Here is a 22,527-nt window from a genome sequence, read left to right on the forward strand (position 1 = left end):
TAAAACAGTTTGTTTTATTTAATGTGAAGTGATGCGTGTTTTTCCTTCTTGAAAATTAGCATCAAGTAATTGTTCTGAAGGTTGACTGGCATGGTGATTTTGCACATATGTGCATTTACATTTGAATAAATTTATCTTTATTCTACAGGTACGTTACATGCTTACTGTAGATCACTACTATCATCACTGCCCTTCAAATTCACAGAAGGATTAAAGTCTTCACTATAAAGATTTTGGATATTCTATATCTTGTATATACTAGAATTTAATTAGAAACTTTTGTACTACTTTATTTTGATTTAGTTCTTTCCTAACTCCTTTCTGATAAAGATTTAAGAAAATTTACTTACACTGTCTACAGAGTAGAGTTTATTTCAAAACAATTTATTTTCAAAGAAAAAGGTTCACTTTGCTTAGCTCAAATTCGCATACATATGTACATTATTCACATCATACTCTAACTACAATAGAAAAAACAGTAAAAGCTTGCTAGTTGGAAAAAATTTACAGCCACATTTTCTAGCTCTAGAGTAATATGTTTGAGTTTACATTGACATTATGATTACATTTGTTGCTAAAATTAAATTGAACATTGTTTTTCACAAATAACAATAAATGTCATACTTAAAAGATCACAACACAAACAGGTTGATGTACACTCTACAAATGAGTTGAGGAAGCTGAGTAAAGCTCAGCAGTACTAAAAATAACATCTTTCACACAAACCATAAATGATGAACTGAAGTTTATCACAAACTTACAGGAATAGTATTCTAATTTACCTTGTATTATAGGAAAAAAATAGTATAAAATGACAATATCCACACCATACATATTTTGCTTCAAGGAGAACTTTTTCTCCAATATTTCTTGAATCTCATTCTGATTCTTTACTTAGTTCTACAATGTACTGTGACTTCAACTCTGGAATCATGCTTATCTTCATAAACTTACTACTAGCATACTTCATTCGAACAGCCTATAATAAAAAACATTGATTAGTTATGAGACAAAACTGTACTTTGAACTCATAAAACACGTAATACAAGTCACTGAAGATTAAGATAAGATTATTTCACATTTCTTTAGACATTACTACATATTAATTGACCCAGTACATAACCACCATAGCAACCATGAAAGTAGTCATACAACTTTTAATAAGGCACATGCACCTTCACAAAATTTCACAGATTATCAAAAAACATAAGGCTTTCCAACATAAAATATCAGGTTTTTAAAATTAAGATTTAATTAATTTTATTGGGAATATTTTCTTTTGGAATCTTGACTGTTGAACATACAAGATAATTATGAAGATTAAAAATACTTTTCTTCATCTAAAAATTTCATTTACATAATCTCTAATTCACTAAATATTTTTAGAAAAACTTTACCTCAATTCTATACAGGGTTAATGGATTTTTACTGACCATCATAATTACAAGGTAAATCTAAATTTTTTCCTTTCTATAATGACTAAAAATTGTAACAGACATTTATTGTAAAAGTTTAAATCTCATAATAGAGTACATTTATATTAATTTATTTTCTGTTTTATTGACCATTGAACAATGTCTAATAATACAACCACATTGGTTGTGAATCATGAGGTACACATACATTTTAGGTTCCTGTATCATATAGTATAAAACTTTCCTTTTCAAAGTACAAATGTCTTACTCTTTAGTCTTAGTAATAGCACACCAGTATTCCGTAAAGTACAATCGCATTTTGGTTACTACAAATTACATTTGTATATATTTTTACTACTTACAAATACTCTTAAATTTCATTTATCTTTCTACTTATATATATAGGCTTTTTTTTAAAAAAAAAAGTTTATATGTTATATTAGTATATCAAAAAAATAAATTAAACTACTAAAACAATACAACAAATTTTCATAATTTATCAGCCTTCCAAATATTGTATTTGGATCTAGAAATCTCATTTTTGACCAGCATATTGCCTTCATCACAACTCTTCAAACAATGCAACAGTAATGACAGCTTTACCCATAAATACTTTAGCAAGACTGACAGGATCTTGTATTTCAAAATGAGCACTTTCACTTGGTTACAATTGAGAGAAGTAGGTAAAGAATATTTTTAAAAGAGGAAAAGGTGGACAGAAACAGTGTGCATAGTAAATTCACTACACAGAAATAGAAAATAGAAAAGGTAGAAGGTTCTTTCATATTCTAGCTTCTCAGTATCTGTATTTGAGTTTTTTAACTCACTTAAAAAAACTTTACTATTTTACAACTTCCATGATACAATTTAACCAAGTGCAAAACATGATTGCCAAGTTTTGTAAATGTGTGAACGGTTTATTGTAAAAATTTACTGCCAGTAAACAGCACACAGTCCATTTGTTTTAAAATTATGTACTGAAACAAATTTAAACATATATACACATGGTTGTTACACTGTTGGCTATCACAGTTTTAAGTGTTTTAATTTATTTTTTATTTTATTTTTTTTATACAAAAGTCCACACAATACAACTCAATTAATTTAGAATACCATTTGAAATGAAAAATCATTTTTCGTGCTCTGTTATTACAGTATAGTCTGTGATAATTTAGCTTAGAAAATTGCTACTATACGTACAAGTCCTTATAACTAAACTCACAAATCACACAGTGTAGATCTCTCAGACATCTTGAACAAGTATGAATACTGAGAGGTTTAGAATGTTCCACACTACTATATTACAATATAATAAGACTAAATTAAAATAAAAATAAAAAATGCAAAATATTCTAGCATAATGCAATAACAATCACCAATTCATAATTGCAATACATAACATATGATTCTTGGTTACATAAATAACAATACTCAAATTACACTGAAACAATCATGTACATTTAACAATAACCCCTTCTTCAAGAAATATGTATTTTGCCCACACTGCATAAAATTGTTTTCAGTTCATGCACAAAACCTATTAGTAGTCTCCATCACGATTTGTAGTCCCCTTGATAGTCTTAATAGATGCACCCATTACATCTTCCCTCACTGACTTTTCTTCTGTCCATAGTTCTTTCAATATCAGCATTGGACACTGTACTGTTCTTTACAGTAACTCAGAATGATAATCCTTGCCAATCCTCTACTTCCTTGTGGGACTTCTTAGTAGCAAAATAATATTGCCTGCAGAAACCTGTCCCAGTCATGTGATCTCTCCTGGCACATCCTCAACACGCTCTTTAAAAACACTGTTGACCATCACAAAAAGAGCTAGTGCCGAGAAGTCTACACACCTCTTGCATCAGTTCTACTAGGTCTCTGCCACTCAATTCTTTTGGACAGCCAATCCTTTAAAACACTTCTACTTTGTCTCTATCTTCAACAATGCTACACTGATTGGTAATGCATCACAGTTGACTACTGTCAACACTTACTGGTTGCCCTTATTGGATAAAGGCAGTAGTGCTCCAATCAAATCCACAGCTACTGTACTGAACAGCTTTTCTAATGATATGCATCACAACCAATAGGACATTGACTACCTTTTTCCTTCTATATTGTCTTTTGGCAGAATCTGGTCACATTCCCAATGATCCCCCAGTTAATGGAAGTAAGTGCTGGTGATTCTGTTTGCTGTCTTCACTCCTAGGTGTCTGCCCACAATTGACTCATAAGTTATCTTCATAAAATATGCTGTATTTGGGTCTAAAAAATATAAAATGTGAAACTTTTAAAATCAAAATGATATGGTTGAGTTCATAGCTTTCAAAGAATGAATTTGGTGCTGAAGAATTCAATTATGCTGAGAAGCTACTATGGGGATGTTTATCTGGTATGGCCAGGTTCTTAGAGCACTCAACTCAATCTGAAGGTTGCAGGTTCAAATCCCTGTTGCACCAAACATGTTTGCTATTTCAGCTATAGGGGCATTATAATGTTATAGTTAATCCCACTATTTATTGGAGAAGCATAGCTTACATACAGTAAATTTTTTAACCAAAATTCATATGTTAATATATCAGTACATTTTAAAGTGTACATATAAAACTTCCAAAACATAGGGTTTCACATCCACTATGTGCAAAACCATAAGGCTTAACATTAACAACCTACAACAACAAAGTTCAAAGTACATAACTAGAAGAAAATTATTTTCTATAATTCTTTATTTATCATTCGCACTCAGAACTGAAATTTAAGAGTATTTTAAATCGTAATATATATATATACACACACACACACACACACACACACGTAATATTAAGATTGACCTGTTTTGTATGTTTTAGTGGTCTAGTAATTTGTAAAAGCAAATTTTATGTTCTTAGATACTGAAAAATTTTCCACATTTTTATATATGCAAATAATGTTATGAAATTCAAGTTATTTAGACTAAACACTTATATTTTTCCTACTTTTATATACATATATAGATTATGAATTCTTATCAAATTACACCAAATTATTCATTTTAACCACCCTAATAACCTGAGCAAAAAAGCAAAAGCCTTTCTGAGCAGCCATATTAACAGTATGTGCAAAACTACATAATGCAAGAAATACTGCAAGCATAACTTGCAGTATCAATGGTAATAACCAAATTGCTAACCTTTCTCAAGCCTCACTCCAAAGAAAGGGCAGACTCCTTCAGTACATCTACCACATGCTCAGCCATACATGAATCATTAAGCTGTATTGTTTATAAAATGAAATTCTCATTCCTCACTTGTTATGGATAAAATGCATAACAGTAAAACGTGGTTGTCAGTAAATCTTTAAATCTATCTGATAAATGGTCTGGACAACAAAATAAGAACATCTTTCAATTGCAAGTCAAACTCATGGGACAAAATATCCATGTTTGGGATGCAACTTCCAAATCAAAATTCCCAGTTGCAAATCATTCCTCTTTGCTTAACATAATGTGCAAAATATTTTCTCTTGTATGTTGTCTTCACTACCCTCAACAACAAGATGAAGGTGCCATACAATTTCAGTGAGATATGCGAAAGCTGATGTTAATTTCTTCCTCATTCCCACTAAACTGTACACAGTAATTTCACATTGTCATATGCACATCCCATACACTTTAGTAGTTTGTCATGTTTGAAATAAGCCCTACTGGTGTTCACAGCCAAGCTAATTACACTACATACATACAGTACCATGCAATGCACATTAAGCACAGATGGTTACAAACTTTCAATACAGAATCAACCAACATTACCATTTTTACTTTGATCAAATCTATTCAACACAGATTCCAATTTTATAATGAAAATAACAGATAAAATAGAAAGTCTTCTTCAAAAAAACATTTAATTATCTAAAAGTTTCATTGATTTCGCATATGAAATTTGAAAATTCTCAAACTTAGAAGTACTTATAATCTTAAAATGAGAGAATCTGCATGTAGCCTGGTCAACATTCTGTAAGAAAAATATTTACAAGAAAATCTTCAATTAAAATATCTTAATTTTTACTTTAAAACCTGGTATTTTGTGTGTAAAAGCTTTGTAATGTTTACTAATTACCTGCAAAATTTTGTAAACATGCACACATTATCAAAACTCTTAGTATAATTACTTTTGTGGTTATGAGCCAGGTGGATTGTACTCAACTTGTAACGAGAGTTAAATTCGTAATGGTATACATTATTTGTACTTAAATAATTTTAATGGGCAACAGATCAATAAAATTTAACTAGTGGTACCGTTGCTCATAGTATAAATGACAACACAACAGTAAACTGTGGGGACTTGAGTGTCATGTAAACCACACACACTAGTGCATTAGTCTCAGATAAAAGAAAATGAAGAGTTAAAAAAACTGACTAATGCATAGCCTAGGCAGGGCAACTTCTTCCTTCTGATTCTTACAAAAGCAAGACAGCCAAAGAGCAATAGAAGGTATGATCTGGAAAAGCTCGTTATCATGTTCACTGGTGCAGAGCCGAGTCTTGAATACAGGACTGTAGTCCATTGATGGAATGAGGATGGCTGTGATAGTACCAGAGCAGACACACCTAGCTGCAATGCCAGTAAGCTCATTCCAGCAAATACTGATGTAGTTTGGTATCCAGAAAAACTGGACAGAAGTAGATGATAGAGCAATGGGCCAGTTAGTTCTCGCCTTTTTCTTGTCAATATTCAAAACCAACATGAAGCAATTCCAGAACCAGTAGAGATCTAAGGGAGTCAGTATAACTTGCACAATTTGTGTAATACATAGCTTCTACATGATCCAGGACAAAAGAAATTGCATATAATTCAACAGCAAACACAAAAACTGTAGATGGAATACAATGTGCAATCATCAAAACGCAATAAACCATGGCAGATCCCACAGCCACCTCATTCCAAAACTATCCATATAAATGAGAATGGAAGGATGATTCAAAAGATACTTGGCAAATAGATGGCAGTAACTCCAATCGGGAGTATCTGACTTCTTCAGATGACTTAAAGAAAGGTCACATTTAGAGATGATAATAAGCCATGGTGGGATGGGCTGACCAGTGGATATATTAATGTTGTTCCAATGACAGACGGGATACAAAAAGTTAAAAGGAACAATAGTAGACTGTCTACTGTGAAAAAGCATGGCACACAGAGAAAGAAAAACAACCTCAGGTAGGATGCTGTAGTAAGGATCAAAGTTTTGAAGCATACAGTGAAGAGAGTTGCAAACACCACAGGTGTGGAGGAGGTTCATGAAATTTGGTGTACAAACTCTGGACAGGAGAAGTGCAGAAGTCCCCTTTGGACCATGTTTACCATCAGAGGCTTAAACTCTGCAAAGTCTTGAAGACTGAGGTACTGGCAAAGCCAAAGCCCAGAGGCATATAGTCCAGTTTTGATAGAATGAAGGTACAGTAGATTTTTAGCATAGAATATCAATCTGTTCACCCAAAATGTGGAAGAGGATGCAAAGGATGTTCAGTGCTCTTATACACTTGACACAGTTACTTGACATGGGGAATAAAGCTTACAGTCAAAGATAAGCCCCAGGAACTTTGCATCAGGGACTACAGGAAGTGCTTCTCCAAGACAAAGCTTGGGGATCAGGTTGAATATCCCATTGGCAGCACAAGTGCATGCAAATGGTTTTGAAGTGAGAAAATGTAAAACTGTTTGCTGTGGTCTACTTCAGTAAAAACGATTGAGGGTGGTCTGTAGCTGCCATTCAATAAATCTCATGCTCAATAACTGACGCAAGATGTGAAAGTCATTGACAAAACACCATTTGCAACTGTAGGGGGGATTGTGCATGCACAGATGGCATTAATCTTTACAATGAAAAGTGTGACACTCAAGACACAGCCCTAAGTGACTCCAAATTCCTGTGTGAATGAATAGGAAAGTGTCAAACCCACACAGACTTGGAATTGCAAGTTCAATAAAAATGTTTAATAAAACCCACATGAATACAGAATTCCATACCTACATGTGGTATCAAGTTTTCTCAACGTAAAAAAAATAAAATACAGAAACAAGATGTTGTCACTTGAGAAAGGGTTACCTGATTAACGTTTTAAGTCGAATCAGGTGGTCCACAGTGGAGCATTGTCATCACAACCCACACTGGATGAGCACGAAGTTGTATGATGCAAGGAACCAAAACAAAATTAGCATTGACCATCCTAAGATCTTAGAGATAGTTCAAAGCAATTGAATGTTAGTTTGAAGGAATCTTGGGATCCTTTCCAGGTTTAGGAAAAGGGAGGGCAATAGCATGGCACCAAGCATCAGTAAAAATATTCTACTGCCAGATTCGGTTGAAAACTAGAATAGCAAGAGAAGCAGGAGAGAGATGGCACAGCATCTCGTAGTGAATAGCATTAGGTCTGACTGATGTGCTGCCAGACCAATGAAGAACAAGCTTGTGTTCCACCAGCATAAAGGTGTAATTATAGTCATAAATGATCAGCCTGAAAGGAAAGAGGCAATTGCTCTGCCTGTGTCTTGATGGCTAAGTAGATGGGAGATGAAGTAGAAGAGCTAGATGCATAAAAATTATCAAGCAACTTCCTGGCCATCAGAGAGCAAGATCAAAAGGGGGATAGAAGTGAGAAGTATACTGTCCACTGACCTTTCGAAACTGTCCCATACAACTTTGGAACTGGTGGTAGAAGAAATGCTAGATGTGTATTTAATCCAAGGCTCCTTCTGGCTTTGATGTCTGACTTCCTGAGCAATTCACAGGCCCACTGAAAAGCAACAGTTTAAAAGTGGAATTCCTGGAAGAGGTATCCCAGGCCAGTTTTGAGCTTTCCGTGCCATGGGGCAGACAGGATCCCACAACAGGTGAGGATACTGTTGAAAACTTGATGTTTTAGGAATACAATGGAAAACGCAGTCAGTCCCTGCTTCCCCAAACAATGGCAGGATCAAGTTCCGTAAGAGCAGTGGTTTGGTCCAGTTCCACTGAGGCACACAGGATAAGTAGTATCTACAATGGCCAATCTCTCCCAAAATGATAGGAAAACAATCACTGCCCTATGGGTTACTGTCAATCCTCTAAGAAAAATAAGAGAAAAGTGAAGGGGAGTAGGGAGAAAGATCAACAGCAGTAAAAGACCAACTAGATGCATGAAAATAAGTATAAGAACCAGCAAAGAGAGAAAGGTTGTGATCCAAGAGCATATGCTCTATGGAACGACCTCTCCAATGAATACCAGCATTACCCCAGAGGGGATTATGTCCATTAAAAATCCCCCAAGATTTTAAAGGGAGAATAACTGTTCAATAAGAGCATCAAGGCTTGACTGATCATGTCTCTTTAGGAGCAAGATAGAAAACAAATAGTGATATTTGACTCAAAGAAATACAGATAGCTACAGTTTAAGGGTTTAGAGTGGCAAAGACAAGGGGGGGGGCACATGCTGATTGACTAGCAGTGCCACCCCTTCCCATCACACAACCTATCATTTCTGGACAATAGATTTCATCAGTAGGTTTCAGAAGTGTTTCCTGCAAGGAGAGAGACAATCAAATCATTATGTCATCTATATTCAAACAATAACCCTGACAATTCCACTGTATCAAAGTGGCCATTTTTATTTATGTGGAGGAAAATATGGCAGGGAGATCTTCTGTTTATGACCACATTTTTTTTCTTTACTGGACAGAGGTCCATTGACCTTCATGGTTCCTGTCCCAGGTCGAATAAGCAGGTCTTTGTCAAAGGAGAAAGATTCCAGTGACTGAGGGCATAAACAAGTAATTATTTTGCATCTCAGGACTGCAAAGGAGGATGGACCAAATGACATCTGAAACTGAAGCCAAAGGAAGTGAACCCAGAGTCATTGGAAGGGGTAGTAAGGACAGAGATGGAAGTAGACAGATTCATCAACTCTAACTATGGAGGGCAAAAGACTATTCAGATGTTTTGCAAATTACTCTGCTGAAAGCAAGGAGAAATCTCTGCACTCCCACTGTGGCAGTGAAATGGAGTGCAACAGTGTATGTCCAAAATGGAGTTGGGACAATAATATCCAAGTCTCTGGATAGAACATTTATAGTCTACAAACACTGCACCTCTTTCTCCTCCACTCACTTTGGGCAAGAAAGAGAGTGAGAGGGGTGTGAGCCACTGCAGTTAACAGTGTGGTTCCAGTTTGCATTTGTAGCCATTAAAAAACCAAGACATGTCTTCAAATAACCATACTGCTGACACTGGAAACATCTGAAAGGGTTGGGAATGTACAGCTGTACCTTATATTTCAGGTAACCTACTTTAACTGTGACAGGAGAAATGGCAAGGTAAACATCAATATCAGAACATCAGTGGGCATCATAATTCTGTCTTTGCAAGTGGAGATTCAGCAAACCACAGAAATGCCTTGGCTGGAGAAACCAAGGAGGATCTCAGACCCAAAAATGTTCTTTAAATCCCTCTCAACATTAACTCCTCTAGAATAATTCAAAGTCGTATGAGGAGAAACCTCAATGGATGTATCCCCAATGGCCTTTGATTTCAAGAGGAGTTTGGTATGTTGTAGTCAAGATGCTTCCACCAAAATGTCTCCAGAGCACAATTTATTTACTGACTTAAGGGAGCCAACAAGCCCCTCTAATCCTTTTTGAATGAAAAAGGGGAACATATGCCCCTAAGGATTTCTCAGATAAATGCATAATTATAAGTCAAGGTACAGAATTGACTGTGGTGGTGACTGTATGAGATTCATTCATGTGTGGTCATTTTCTAATAATCTACTTTTCTTTTTCCATGAATGGGAGCATCCAAAATGAAAATAATATATTTCAGTGTCCACTGACCCCATCCATCATGGAGCTCTACAATGCCAAACAAGTACACTACAGCAACACCAGGGTTTCATGAGCACTTTATCCAAACACCAGCATCAGACAATGCCCACAACACCCACTGAGTACTTGGTTGATCCTAGCCAAGTGGATCAACTGACTGACCCTGGAAGGGGGGCATCTGTCTACAAGAATTCAAGGCCAAAGAGGTGTGTTAGGGTTGGTCCCCTCAATCATGAGGATACTCTGCCTCCCTTCACAGGTTGCACCACACGGCAAACATGGGTGAATGTTTTGATCTCAAAGGAGGTAAACTAAAAGTACAGAACCTTCTCTGGGAGGTCCCCTCACCACATACAAGAATCCACTTTGAGGGTACAGAAAATGAAACAATATAATACATTAGTTGAAAACTGAAATCCTTGGTTTTCTGTTAGTTAAAAATTATATTGTACTAAACTTAACTACTAACAACTCATGAAGAGAAAATGTGACAATAGGGGTCTGATTTTCTATCTAACTTCATAACCAAAAAAACTGAAGGCAATAAAAATTATGCTTTAACTGAGTAATGACAATAAGTAATTTATTAAATTTTGTACAAGTAATAAATTAAAGATGGAATGCCTAGAGAAAACAGGATCTCCCCCTCCATTTGTTTTATTTTTTAATATTTTATAAAAAATTAACTCAAAATTGTATACTTTTAAAGGTGTGTTACTAGCTTTTTTTTTTATGCTATACTAATTGGTATAACATTAAACAATAAATATAAAAAGTAGTTTAAACTTTGAATGTACATCATTGAAAACCTCGTGCCATGCATAAAGGGTGCTCATGGCAAGAAGAGCAATTACTGCTGAAAAGTCTACATTTGCTTCTCCAAAAAGTCAGGCTACATTGTGAGAACAGTATTGCAGCCTCACCATAAACAATTATATAAACAAACTAGATTAATTTTAAACATATGTGACAACCTTGTTAAATTGTAATAACTTCAAGTCACTTCTTTCTCTGGTTAATTGAGTATTGTATTATTTGTGAAAGCTAAAGTGTATTGTGTTCTTTGTGATATGTCTATACATTAGGATTTGAAGCCGACTTAAATGCTACATATTTATTCTAATATTATTTCATCTCATTCATCATGGAACATCTTTACAATGGTTTAAGACTTAGTGCTGGATTTAGTTGCCATGATGTGTTAAAATGATCAATATCAAAAAGATGCAATATTTACTGACTGCTATAATGATTAGCAGTTTTTTTGTTTAACAAGTCTAGAATTATTACAGTACTAAAGTGAGTCTTAAAAGGTAGCTCATTGTAATTTCAAAACATTAAGTAGTCTTAAAGTCAGAATTATTTAACACTGAAAATTCTCATCTTTAGCCAAAATGATTCCAAACCTCACCTCTTTTGCCTTTGATTGTTCAGATCTAATTTTGTTTTAAACACTTCCAAAATTTTCAATTGAGAAGCAAAATATCTTTTACTGTTTACAGAATGCAAACTTTGTAACAGTTTGCTTTTAATTTCCTCTTTCTTTTAATGCATGTTTTATTGTCAAGTGTGTGGGCATGTTTGATGTTCCTGTTCTAACTGATCTCCACATCAAAAGTTTTACATATTCAAGTTATCAGTTCGGTTTTTGTTTTTTTCTGTGCTTTGTCCAAAACTTCAAACCCAAAATATTTCCAAATAGCTAGTTTGCATGAAGGTTCAACCTCTATTATACTTTAACTATTGTTAACATCACACCTAGCACTTTAATTTATTATTTACTGAATAATTTGATACACAGTATTCAAGAAAAATTCAAATCTAAAGAAATTTGCAATGTGCATTACTACAAATATTTAGAAAGTTATACGGTGCACATTGATAACGCATTTGCATGGAAGAGTAAGTTGGTAATCTAAACTATCAAAATGAGTTTTTACATAATATAAAAGGGCATCCAGAAAAAGAAAACCATACTGCAGCACAAGCTGTATTGAACAGTGACCAATGAACCACAATGAATTGTAATTCTGGTGACTTGTTACAGATCCATTGAAAATGTATTACCTTATTATCTTTGATCACAAAACCATATGCAAACTGATTTTTTATGACAAGTTATGTATGACAACAGTTTCTGTTCACAGCTCCTAGAACAAAGCAACCTTTACCAGCAATAACAATAATAATAGAATAAAACTGAAATAACTCTCATGTTACTACTACAGTAATGCACAATCTATTTTATACCAAAACTATTTGCACTATGCAAGTAAAATATTTCACTAAACTTACCTGTAGTTTTGCTTTTTCTGATTTCAGGATAAGAATACAGAATTGCTTCATAACTGGCAATAGCTGTGCTTCTTCATAAAAACTGTAATAGACAAGAGTATTGGTCCAAGGAGCTTCATCTAGTAGCTTCATAGCTAAACACAGGGCAGCAGCTGCCAGCTTAGAAGGAGCAATGTGGACCATGTTGTATTCAGGAAGACTAAGCTCCATCAGGTACTTTGCCAGAGTATGCATCATAGAATCTGCCTAAAAAACAACAGCCAGGAAATCAATTGTCTGTTATGATCAGTACACACACTGTGCAACATTTTAAAAACCAGTGTCTGGAAATTCTGCAATTTTTATTTTAAGATTTTCTTATTTACATAAGAAATTGAACTTCAGATTAACTAAAATCGTGTTATATCCCAAGAACATACAAAAGCTATCCTCAGGTATATAAACACATCTTAACACCAATCATTTTCAATCCTTATCTTTTCATTCCATTTTTTTAAAGTACCTTCATAAATAACTATGTGCAAGTATTTTTAATCAGATAGTAAGTACACAAACCAAAATTTAAAATTTCTATAAAGGTAAATGTATTTTTAATGTAAAATTCCAAACATGGCATAAAGCAAGTTTTTGAAGGATGTCTACAAACAATAATAGCTATAATTTTGCAATGTAGCATTGCATTTCAAAAACATTTCCAAATATATTATTGATATTCATTAAATAATTTCTGTTAACATACATTTAACTGTTAACCCAAAATCTCCAGCTTTAATATATTTCATTGTACAGTTAAGATTTGTGGGAACATAACATCTATGTCATACTGTACAAGTTTAACCCTTTCACCATGGGTCAGGGATCAAAGGCCATGTCATTGAATTTGTTGACTTGCATTCAAAATTTCATTGAACTATTTTATGAATTTATATCAATAAGTTTATAATCAAACTAGATAATTCAAAATATCACATACAAATTAATTTTTGGGTTTAAAGAACACATCCAAATACAGATTTTAGCAAGCCACATGGTATGTTAAATGAAGCATTGTTTACAATTAGATGTCAAAATATTAAGTCTATAGCTCCTTACAAATTAAGAACTCAAATTACTAAGAGAATCAAGCTAGAATATAAAAACCTCCTCATATCTTTTATTTTGCTAAGACATGGCTTATGTATTGAATCAAACACCTTCTATTTTTGGAAACAATCCCTTATATACACTTACTTCAATATAGGACATGTAAATAACCAATCAACAGCTTAGAATGTTCCCCAAAGGGTTTTCTGTGAAAAGGTTACCATGTTCTTTTGAACCAAGATTTCAAGGTAGGTAGGTTATGTCTTTAATCTGCTCTAAATTTCTTTCTTTTTTTTTTTTTTTTTAAACCAAAATAAATCTTGGCTACTAAGTTTAATAAATTATAATGGAATTCTATGTTATCAGTACCATTACTGACAATTTTTGGATTAATCAAATGTATGTATATAAAACCTAAAAAACAATATTTTTTGATATCTTCCATGTGCAAAGTTTGAAAAAGCTTAGTAACTTATGTCCAGCAGAAACTAATTTCAAAGATTGTAGCAGTGAGATAATTGTTTTGCTTCTTTATTGTTAAATACTTCAAGAAAAATAACTTTAATTATTACTCAAATAATAATAATGCACAATAATTGAAATTACAAAATACTAGCCCTCTACATCATAGCAAAAACAGGGTCACTTAGTAAAGACTAAAGGTCAGTTTTTGAATTGTTAGATAAGGTAACACCACATCAACAAGAGTAATGTAATGTTAGCTAAGCACAACTGGAAGGTCAGTATAATAAATAAATATTGTTATAAGACTTAAGCTACTCTGACTACACATTTGTATTTTCATCTTATAAATTATATTTTTTGAGCTAAAATTACTATACAGTATATTTTCTTTTTTAATGATGCTTACAAAGTTGGTCAAGTGACAGACCTCACATACACCCTTATACAAATTAATTGAAACAAATGGTCATTTTACAATATTTTCAGCATGGTGGCCAGTGTAGGCTCGCTGGACCTGCTGATTTCTTTTAGTCTTTTTCACACAGACGGCATCATTAGCTGCGTTTTGCAGTACAGTCAATCTATTTTTGGGATATACGACGAAATTGAGAACTATTACGTCATTCGAAATTGCGTTAGAAGGGCAAGAAGACCAGTCAAAAAACAACTTACCAACTCAATGAAGAAGAAACAGTATCAATGGGGTCTGAAATACAAGAACTGGATGCAAGAACAATGGAGGAAGGCGTTATTCAGTGATGAAACTCATTTCTTCGTACAGGGTCAAAGAAGTCTGCATGTTCGCAGATCTCCAGACCAGAAACTTTGAGAATCTCACAATCAGTTTGTAAAACATCCCTTGATATTTTGGGGGTTTTTCAGCTACTATGACATCGGAGGCTTACATATAAAAGGTATGATGCAAGGACCACAGTACATCAAAATTTTGCAGAGAAGAGTCGTTCCAGAATTGAAAAGAGATTTCCAGATAGATCTGCCATTTCTCAGCAAGATCTGGCTTCGTGCCGCACATCGAAAATTGTGAAGAATTTTATGACTACAATGTGACTAAAGGTGCTGGACTGGCCTAGGAACTCTCTGGACTTAAATCCTATTGAAAATCTTTGGGCAATTTGTAAAGAAAGACTTCAAGGAAAAGATTGTACTATGAAAGATAAGCTAATTGAGGCCATAATTGAGGTGTGGTACCACACTCCAAAAATTAGTAAAGATTACAGTCAACTTGTGGACTATGCCAAAGCAGATTAATGATCTGAAAAATAAAGGTGGCCGTATCATGTATTAATTTGCAAGTAATTTCTGGATTCTCAGAAATAAAATGCAAAAAATAGAAAAAATTGTAATTTTCCATCTTGTTTAATTAATTTGCACAAGGGTGTAGAAAATAAATATAAAATATTACTAAAAACAAATGGGAAATGTATTTAGGAGTTTTGAGAGTATACAAATGAGATTTTTGGAATGAATAGTTTTTCAATCTTAACAAAATGATCTTTCACTCCAGCTAGCAAAAAACAGTCTTGATATTTTCAAACAAATCTACAGTTAAAAATATTTAATTAAAATATGTTTTGTTTAATGTACAAAGAAACATTGTAAACTTCACTAAAAGTCTACCAAATTTTGAAGATCACATTGTATCAAAAGTTATAGTGTAAGTACTTAAAGGTATAAGAACGTGTAGACAAACTTGTGTATACTAAACTGAACCCAATGCAAAAGGATTAAACTACTTGTTTGAGAATTCTTTTCAATGATCTTTCATAAATGTTTATCTTTGTACAATAACCAATATGAAATTTTAACAACTTCATACATTTCCTGCTTTGGAATATCTTCTGAGAAAGTGCAGGGGTAAAGGACGACCAAGATTAAATGCAAGTGTGTCCAGCATGATCATCTCCATCCTTAAGATATCCTTTTTACTGTAAGCATTGTCTGTAATGTACACAAAATCCCCAACCTCAGGAGCAAACATTTCCTCATATTTTGCAGCTATGAACATAGCAGCAACTCCAACCAGCTGTAGTCTACTACGTTGAACATGTTTTTCCTGAAACCAAAAACTTAAGTAGCTAAAGATTAATGCTATCAACTTTTTCTGATCAATTTGTATAGTAAGTATAATTATTCCTTGAAAAGTAATTCCATTAATTTTATATAAAAGTAACCTCAAATAAAATTATGCTAAATATTGCTATTTTCATTCTTCATCCACATGTATTTATTACGCTTAAGTAATAATCTTGAAAAATGAAAGAATTTGCAAATTTTCTAAGGATCAAAAACATGCTTAGCTATCAAGTTAGTTATATTTTGATCTTAGTATTAATGAGATGAAACAAAAGTTTCAATACGAATAAACAGCATAGCACTACTATACAATTATAAACGATTTAATTCATTATTTCTTTTAAATTCAGCAAACATCCATTCCATAAGCATTCCAAAAAAAAAAAATTTAAAAAGTGGGTAAAATCTTAACTTTTAAAAAACATAATACATCTGAACAAAAAGCTTCTTTAGAAAGAAAAAAAATAAGAATTATAGAAAAAACAATTAAAGACAACACTAACTGCTCAATTAAAATTTTCTAGTTGAAATTCACAATTAAAATTAACTAAAATAAAAAAGGTGTAAAATTTTTACAATACTAGTTATCTCTCTCTCTCTCACACACACACACACACACACACACACAAAAGTTTAAATGTTTGAAAATAATGTACAGTTACTGCAAGTAGGTATTTAAGGCAAATGCCTGAAGTTCATTTTAAAACAACCTCTTTCATGTCCAGTAACTCCGACTAAAACCATGTTGCAAGACATGCGTATGTATTTAGAATAATGTTGCTATTCTTGGGTACAATAATTTTTTTTTGTAATTTTATAGTTATCAGTATTTTCCAAATATACATTCTTAGAAACTAGCTTCATACATACCATACACAAAGTAATACAAATAGGTGTTTCTAGGAAACATTTTACTCAACCACAGTTAATTGAAGTTATTTTTATAGATTAGTTTGTTTATTACTAAAAGAAAATTTTGTATGTGAAAATACTGGATCCCTCCTCACCAAGCACATCTATTTTTGGCTTAAAATATTGTGATAAATTGTACTATCTGATGAAAAAACTATATACACAAATCTAAATATTAAGCTCCACAAACCTATACTTACTGAAAGTAATTAAATTTTTACTTTAAGAAATTAATAAAATAGATCATCAACCTATTTGATATTTATAAGGTTGTCAATATGTTTCTTTATTGCTTTTTGGTTATAGAAATTAATAAAATAGATCAGATTTTAACCCTCTTTCATTTAAGACATTTAAACTATAGTGACTTACCTAATACATATAGGTATAGAACGTTAATCCAGCATCAAAAATTTGGAAGAATCTCAAAATATAACTATTTTGAAGCATTTTCAAAAATCTCATGGTATTTAAAACAGATACCCATTAGTGGCTTTTCAGCTTACCACAACCCACGTGTAACACTTTAAACATAACACCTTTTTTCAGCCTCATTTTACTGTATTCAACTAGTTGTGCATATTCTTCCAGAAAATTTTATCAATATTTCATTTACCTGTTGAGTCCTCACAAAATATAAACAAGTTTCATACTAAGTTAAAAATAAGTCAGATTTTAGTATTATACATTAATTTATGTTCTCAAAGTGCAATATCTGATAAGGCTTAATGTTGTAACAAATGAATACAAAGTTCATAACTAAGAAATAATGTTTTTCTAAGTCTTTATTTAATGTTATCTTTAAAGAAAATAAGCGAAATTTAAAAACTTATTTGTAAGCAATAATAATGTATATATGTATGTATTACAAATAAAATGTAACTGCATTTTATGAAATATTAATTCACTGGAACAAAGTCAAGTTTCTTTGTAAAAAATAAGAGGAAAACAAATTTCAGCGTTTTTTTTGTATATATATATAGATGTTTATGTTGAGATTTAAGCTATTTAGACTAAAGATTTGTAGTTTCATATTACAATTTTTAGTAATTCTAGATTGATGCAAGTGTAATTTATTAGCTTTTTTCCTTCTTATGATGGTAACAAGGTTGGTTGAATAAATCAAACTCAGAGATATAATAGCAAAAATAAAAAAGTATAAAGTTTTTTTCTTAAAATAATTGTTAATTATCTGGAGGATAACAAGTGGTTATAGATATTTTACATGTGAAGTTTGATAATTTTTTGATGGATAAAAGTATTTTATCTTAAAATTAAAATTTTATTAAATAGCAAGTTTTTGAAAATAAAAAGTGCATAAGCAAATAACGGACTACAAATGTTAAAACTTAAATTTAATACTTTGTATATAAATGCCTTGTAACACTTACTGAAAATCTGCAAATATTTCACAAAGATGTGTAGCTTTTAAAAAGTTGCAGTATAACTGCTTTATGGTTAACTTTGAAAATATGGGTTGGGTAGAATCCACTCACCCACCCATAATAGAAGGGTTATGACTTATGCCAACAGTGATGTGCCATATTTGAATGAAAACAAGAAAACGTTATCATTCAAAGACTGTCAACATGGATAGTGTTGTTAGACAGTGAGAAGTTGTTTATCATTCTGTTATAGCACAAGATGTTATTTCATAAGGAGTTAGGCCTAACAACACCATGCAAGTATTCATCCCATTTGTAAAATAAGTTTAAGAAATGTGATGACCATGTTTGCTGAAGGTGTGTGGTAAAAAACCCTTGGCTGACAGTAAAGCTACTGAGGCTTTTATAGAAGAATCTGCAGATGTGGATTTAAATGAAGTAACACCATATCAAGTGTATAACATGGACAAGTCACTATTTTCAAGGTACATTCTCATTAAAACCTACATAAAAGCAGAAGAGACAGCACCAGCAAGTTTCAAAGACTAAAGAGCAACTTATTCTTGCTTGTACTAATGCATCTGGTATGCACAACTGTTACTGAAAAGTCAGAGGCCAAGAGCCTTTAATGTGATTAAGGTTTTCCCCATGCATCATAAAGCCACTAAAAGAAAATGAATTATGTCAAATGTTCTTCAAATACTTCAAAAACCATTTCATAACTGAAGCTTTGGCTCACTCTTGGGCTGCCAAGCCACTTGATGATTGCACAATAGTATGACTGCTGGATTCCATCCATCAAAGAATGTTTTTACAATTTGTTTGCCTCCTAATTGCACATCCCTAATGTAAACTATGGATCAGAGTATTCATCATTCCTTCAAGTGTAGACAAAAGGACAAATTTATGTGTAAAATTCTTAATACATGCAACAATGTCATACGAATTAAAGCATTCCAAAAAGAAGTTAACATTAACGATGCAATATGTAGAGCTAAAAAGGCATGGGATAGTATACCTCAATGGCATAGGTTGCAGCCTTCTATTTATGAATAATGAAAACATTATTGCCAATTTCAGTGGTTTTTCATATTTTCAAAAAAAAAAAAAATTGAGTGATTTGTTGAAATATGCTAAAGACCTAAGATGTGAAAGCCAAGTTGATAGGTGAAGCAGTTAAAGAAGGTTTCAATGTAACTACTGATGCTATAGTTGTTCTCCAACTCAAACAGTGAAACTGTTGGCATGGTGACGAATGATAAAAGGTCAAGACAGTGATGAGGAGGAAATAAATGAAGAGGAAAGTTTCAATTAATAGGTGTATTGCCTTAACTGAAGAACTAACTTGTGTACTGAAAGAAAAACATTTAAGTGAGCAGTGTGCGTGTGCGCGCATGTGCACGTGTGTGTGTGTGTGTACGTAAAATGTTTAAAAAATGTTGCTTAGAGAAAAGCCAAACTACATGTAGAAATTAAAATTACAATACATGTTCAAAAAATTGTGGACTATTTACCTAACTAATTTCTAAAATTGTATATTTTTTGTAAGTAAAGCATTTTAGTACATTTTTCTAAATCACTGTAACAGTAAATTTTTGAGATGTGTACATACAACTTAACAGTGGGACCTGAAATCTGGAAAATAACCACCTTAATACCACAGACTTGCCATATTAGGGGGTCCTATAGCTGTACTGTTTTAGAAAAAAATCAATACTTAAAAGAAGATGTTTAATGAACTAAGATTATATATTTCTTAAATATGTTTTGAGATATTTACATTCTGATGAAAATGCTACTTGTGACTAGAAGTTTAAATGATGATTATTAAAAACCAAGAACTCAGATTAAATGTACCTCAAAATCACAAGAGCAACCACTGTAGATAATTACCAAGGAAAAAAGTAGGTTGATATATCAAAATTCAAAAATTACTAAGTAGTTTGTCCCTGTGAAGCCTAAAACAAGAATATTTTAAAGGTGACTAATAAACATTTATTTATAACTCATTGTAAAAAATATTTTTTACTTTTGTTATAAATTAAATTTTGTGCAGTTATACTGAGCTTCTACCATATTTACCATTAATCACAGAAATATGTAGCATTTATGACTAATACTCAGTTGATTCAAAACCACACAAGATTAGCCCTAGAAGATGAATCTATAAAAAAATATTTCATCTGCAGCTTATGTAACCCCCTCCCTTCTTGATGGATGTTCAAGAATCTTTCATTAAACTTCAGCAAAACAAATTGACAAGTAAGAATATATGTATACATACAGTATACACGTAACCATTAACTGTTTACCTGTAGGCACCTATCCAGAATAGCAACAGTAAGATATAGTGTTTCTTGAAGAAGGTGAAAACGCAAGTGAACCTGAACCAACCAGTCAATCAAAATAGATCGCATCTTCCCAGTGATCTCAGTCTGTTTATCTAAATGGTTTTCTCTGATAGAATATTTTATCTGCAAAATTTATAAAAGAAAAATACGACAAAAATATTGCAGTATTATTTCAGATAATACAATTTAAAACTAATACATCATATTAAAGGAATAGGTCTGGCAGAAAAACTGAGGTTAACAGCAAGCACAACAGTTGACAGTAGATGCCAATCAGGTAGCAGAAAAGGGAGAGTAGCAAGTAAATTATTCTTAAAGGAAAACTAGAGCATTTTAACTTGTATTAGATATTCATGTACACGTCATATTAGCATTACCACTCCTAAATTCTAAATCTCCAACATTTGTGCACTATTTTCACAAAAGAACATTTAATATTTCAAGATTATTCTTCTAATCTAATATTTTTCCAGATAAGTACTAATAATTTAGAATATATGGGAACCACAGGAATGTTCTTCACAAAACAATCAAACAGTTTGTATCCATCCTTTTCCACCTTTCCACTGCCATTTGAGTTTAAGCATCATTACTTTGGTGAACATTGAAAATGAGAACAAATTTGCTAGTTCTAATATGCTGTTGAGTCTCTTTTAGAAAGACTATTTGCCACTATTCAAGCAACTTCAAGACTACTGCCAAATTCTGAGAATTATAACAAACTTTGCAACATAATACAAAATTACACTGTGGTATACCAGTTTACCAATTAAGTATCAAGATTTGCACCTAGCAACAAATTTAGTAAATATTTTGTAAAGAACAAAGTAGACAGTACAAGAAAAATACTTAAGTATAGTTCTATAACAAAGAGAAACAAAAATACATTTTGCACAAAATGACTGAGGTACTAAGGTCTTATTAATACTGACCAGCTTTTATTGGGTAGTTTAAACAATTTACCTGCTGGAGCAAAAAGAATAAAGCACATCTTCAGAACAAAAAAAAATCCACAGGAATGGTTAACACTTGACAAAAAACCAAATTGTACTGATAACACGAAACTTAGATATTTCTGGCTGTATTAACAATGTTGATGCATTACAGACTCACTAGGAACAATGTTTTAGTTTGATTAGTTCCACAAGTAACAAATATTTCAAACTATATGTAAATATTAAGCATGACATTGAAATAAACAAATACATCTTCCAACCTACAAATATATATTGTAAAGAAGCTCCTGATGCAAATATAGCATAACTAATGGCAGGACGTCAGCTAATGGGGTGAAAATAACCATAAAGGTATACACATTAACACTGAGGGAATGAGATGTCAGGAGGGGAAGAATATATACAATTTGTAATTAGGAAAAATAATATTAAGAATAAACAACAGTATACAGATAGAATACCAATGAGAAAACCAGTAAACAAATTTACAAGTCATTGCAACATCTGGGATTGTCACCTAGTACACAACTGATTCAAAAAAGTTACTGAATATCAATGAATAGAGAATGTTTTCTACCCAGTCATCAATCTTACCACATACTTTTCAATAGTATGACAGTAAGCATACCACAGAAGTGAGCATTTGCAATTCCAACCAAACCATCTTTGCCTATGACAAAATTCAAAAGATTCTTAATTCAATACCAGTTTAACTCCAACTGTCAAAAAGTTTAATG

At 32.5% G+C, this 22,527-nt stretch overlaps 1 protein-coding gene across 3 annotated transcripts in view; it reads right to left on the reverse strand.

The window, feature by feature from the left end:
• Window positions 1–368: 368 nt before the first annotated feature.
• LOC143258482 (G2/mitotic-specific cyclin-B-like) overlaps window positions 369–22,527 on the reverse strand; it is a 45,728-nt gene continuing 23,569 nt past the window's right edge. For all 3 annotated transcript variants that reach the window (XM_076517532.1, XM_076517530.1, XM_076517531.1), the window contains 4 exons: window positions 20,796–20,957; window positions 15,930–16,166; window positions 12,545–12,790; window positions 369–979 (listed from right to left, as the gene is read on the reverse strand). In XM_076517532.1, the coding sequence (XP_076373647.1) occupies window positions 878–979; window positions 12,545–12,790; window positions 15,930–16,166; window positions 20,796–20,957 (747 nt within the window). In that variant the 3' untranslated portion in view covers window positions 369–877. The remainder of the gene's footprint in view (window positions 980–12,544; window positions 12,791–15,929; window positions 16,167–20,795; window positions 20,958–22,527) is intronic.

This window comes from Tachypleus tridentatus, chromosome 8 (assembly GCF_004210375.1).
Source record: "Tachypleus tridentatus isolate NWPU-2018 chromosome 8, ASM421037v1, whole genome shotgun sequence".
NCBI classification, from domain to species: Eukaryota; Metazoa; Arthropoda; class Merostomata; order Xiphosura; family Limulidae; genus Tachypleus; species Tachypleus tridentatus.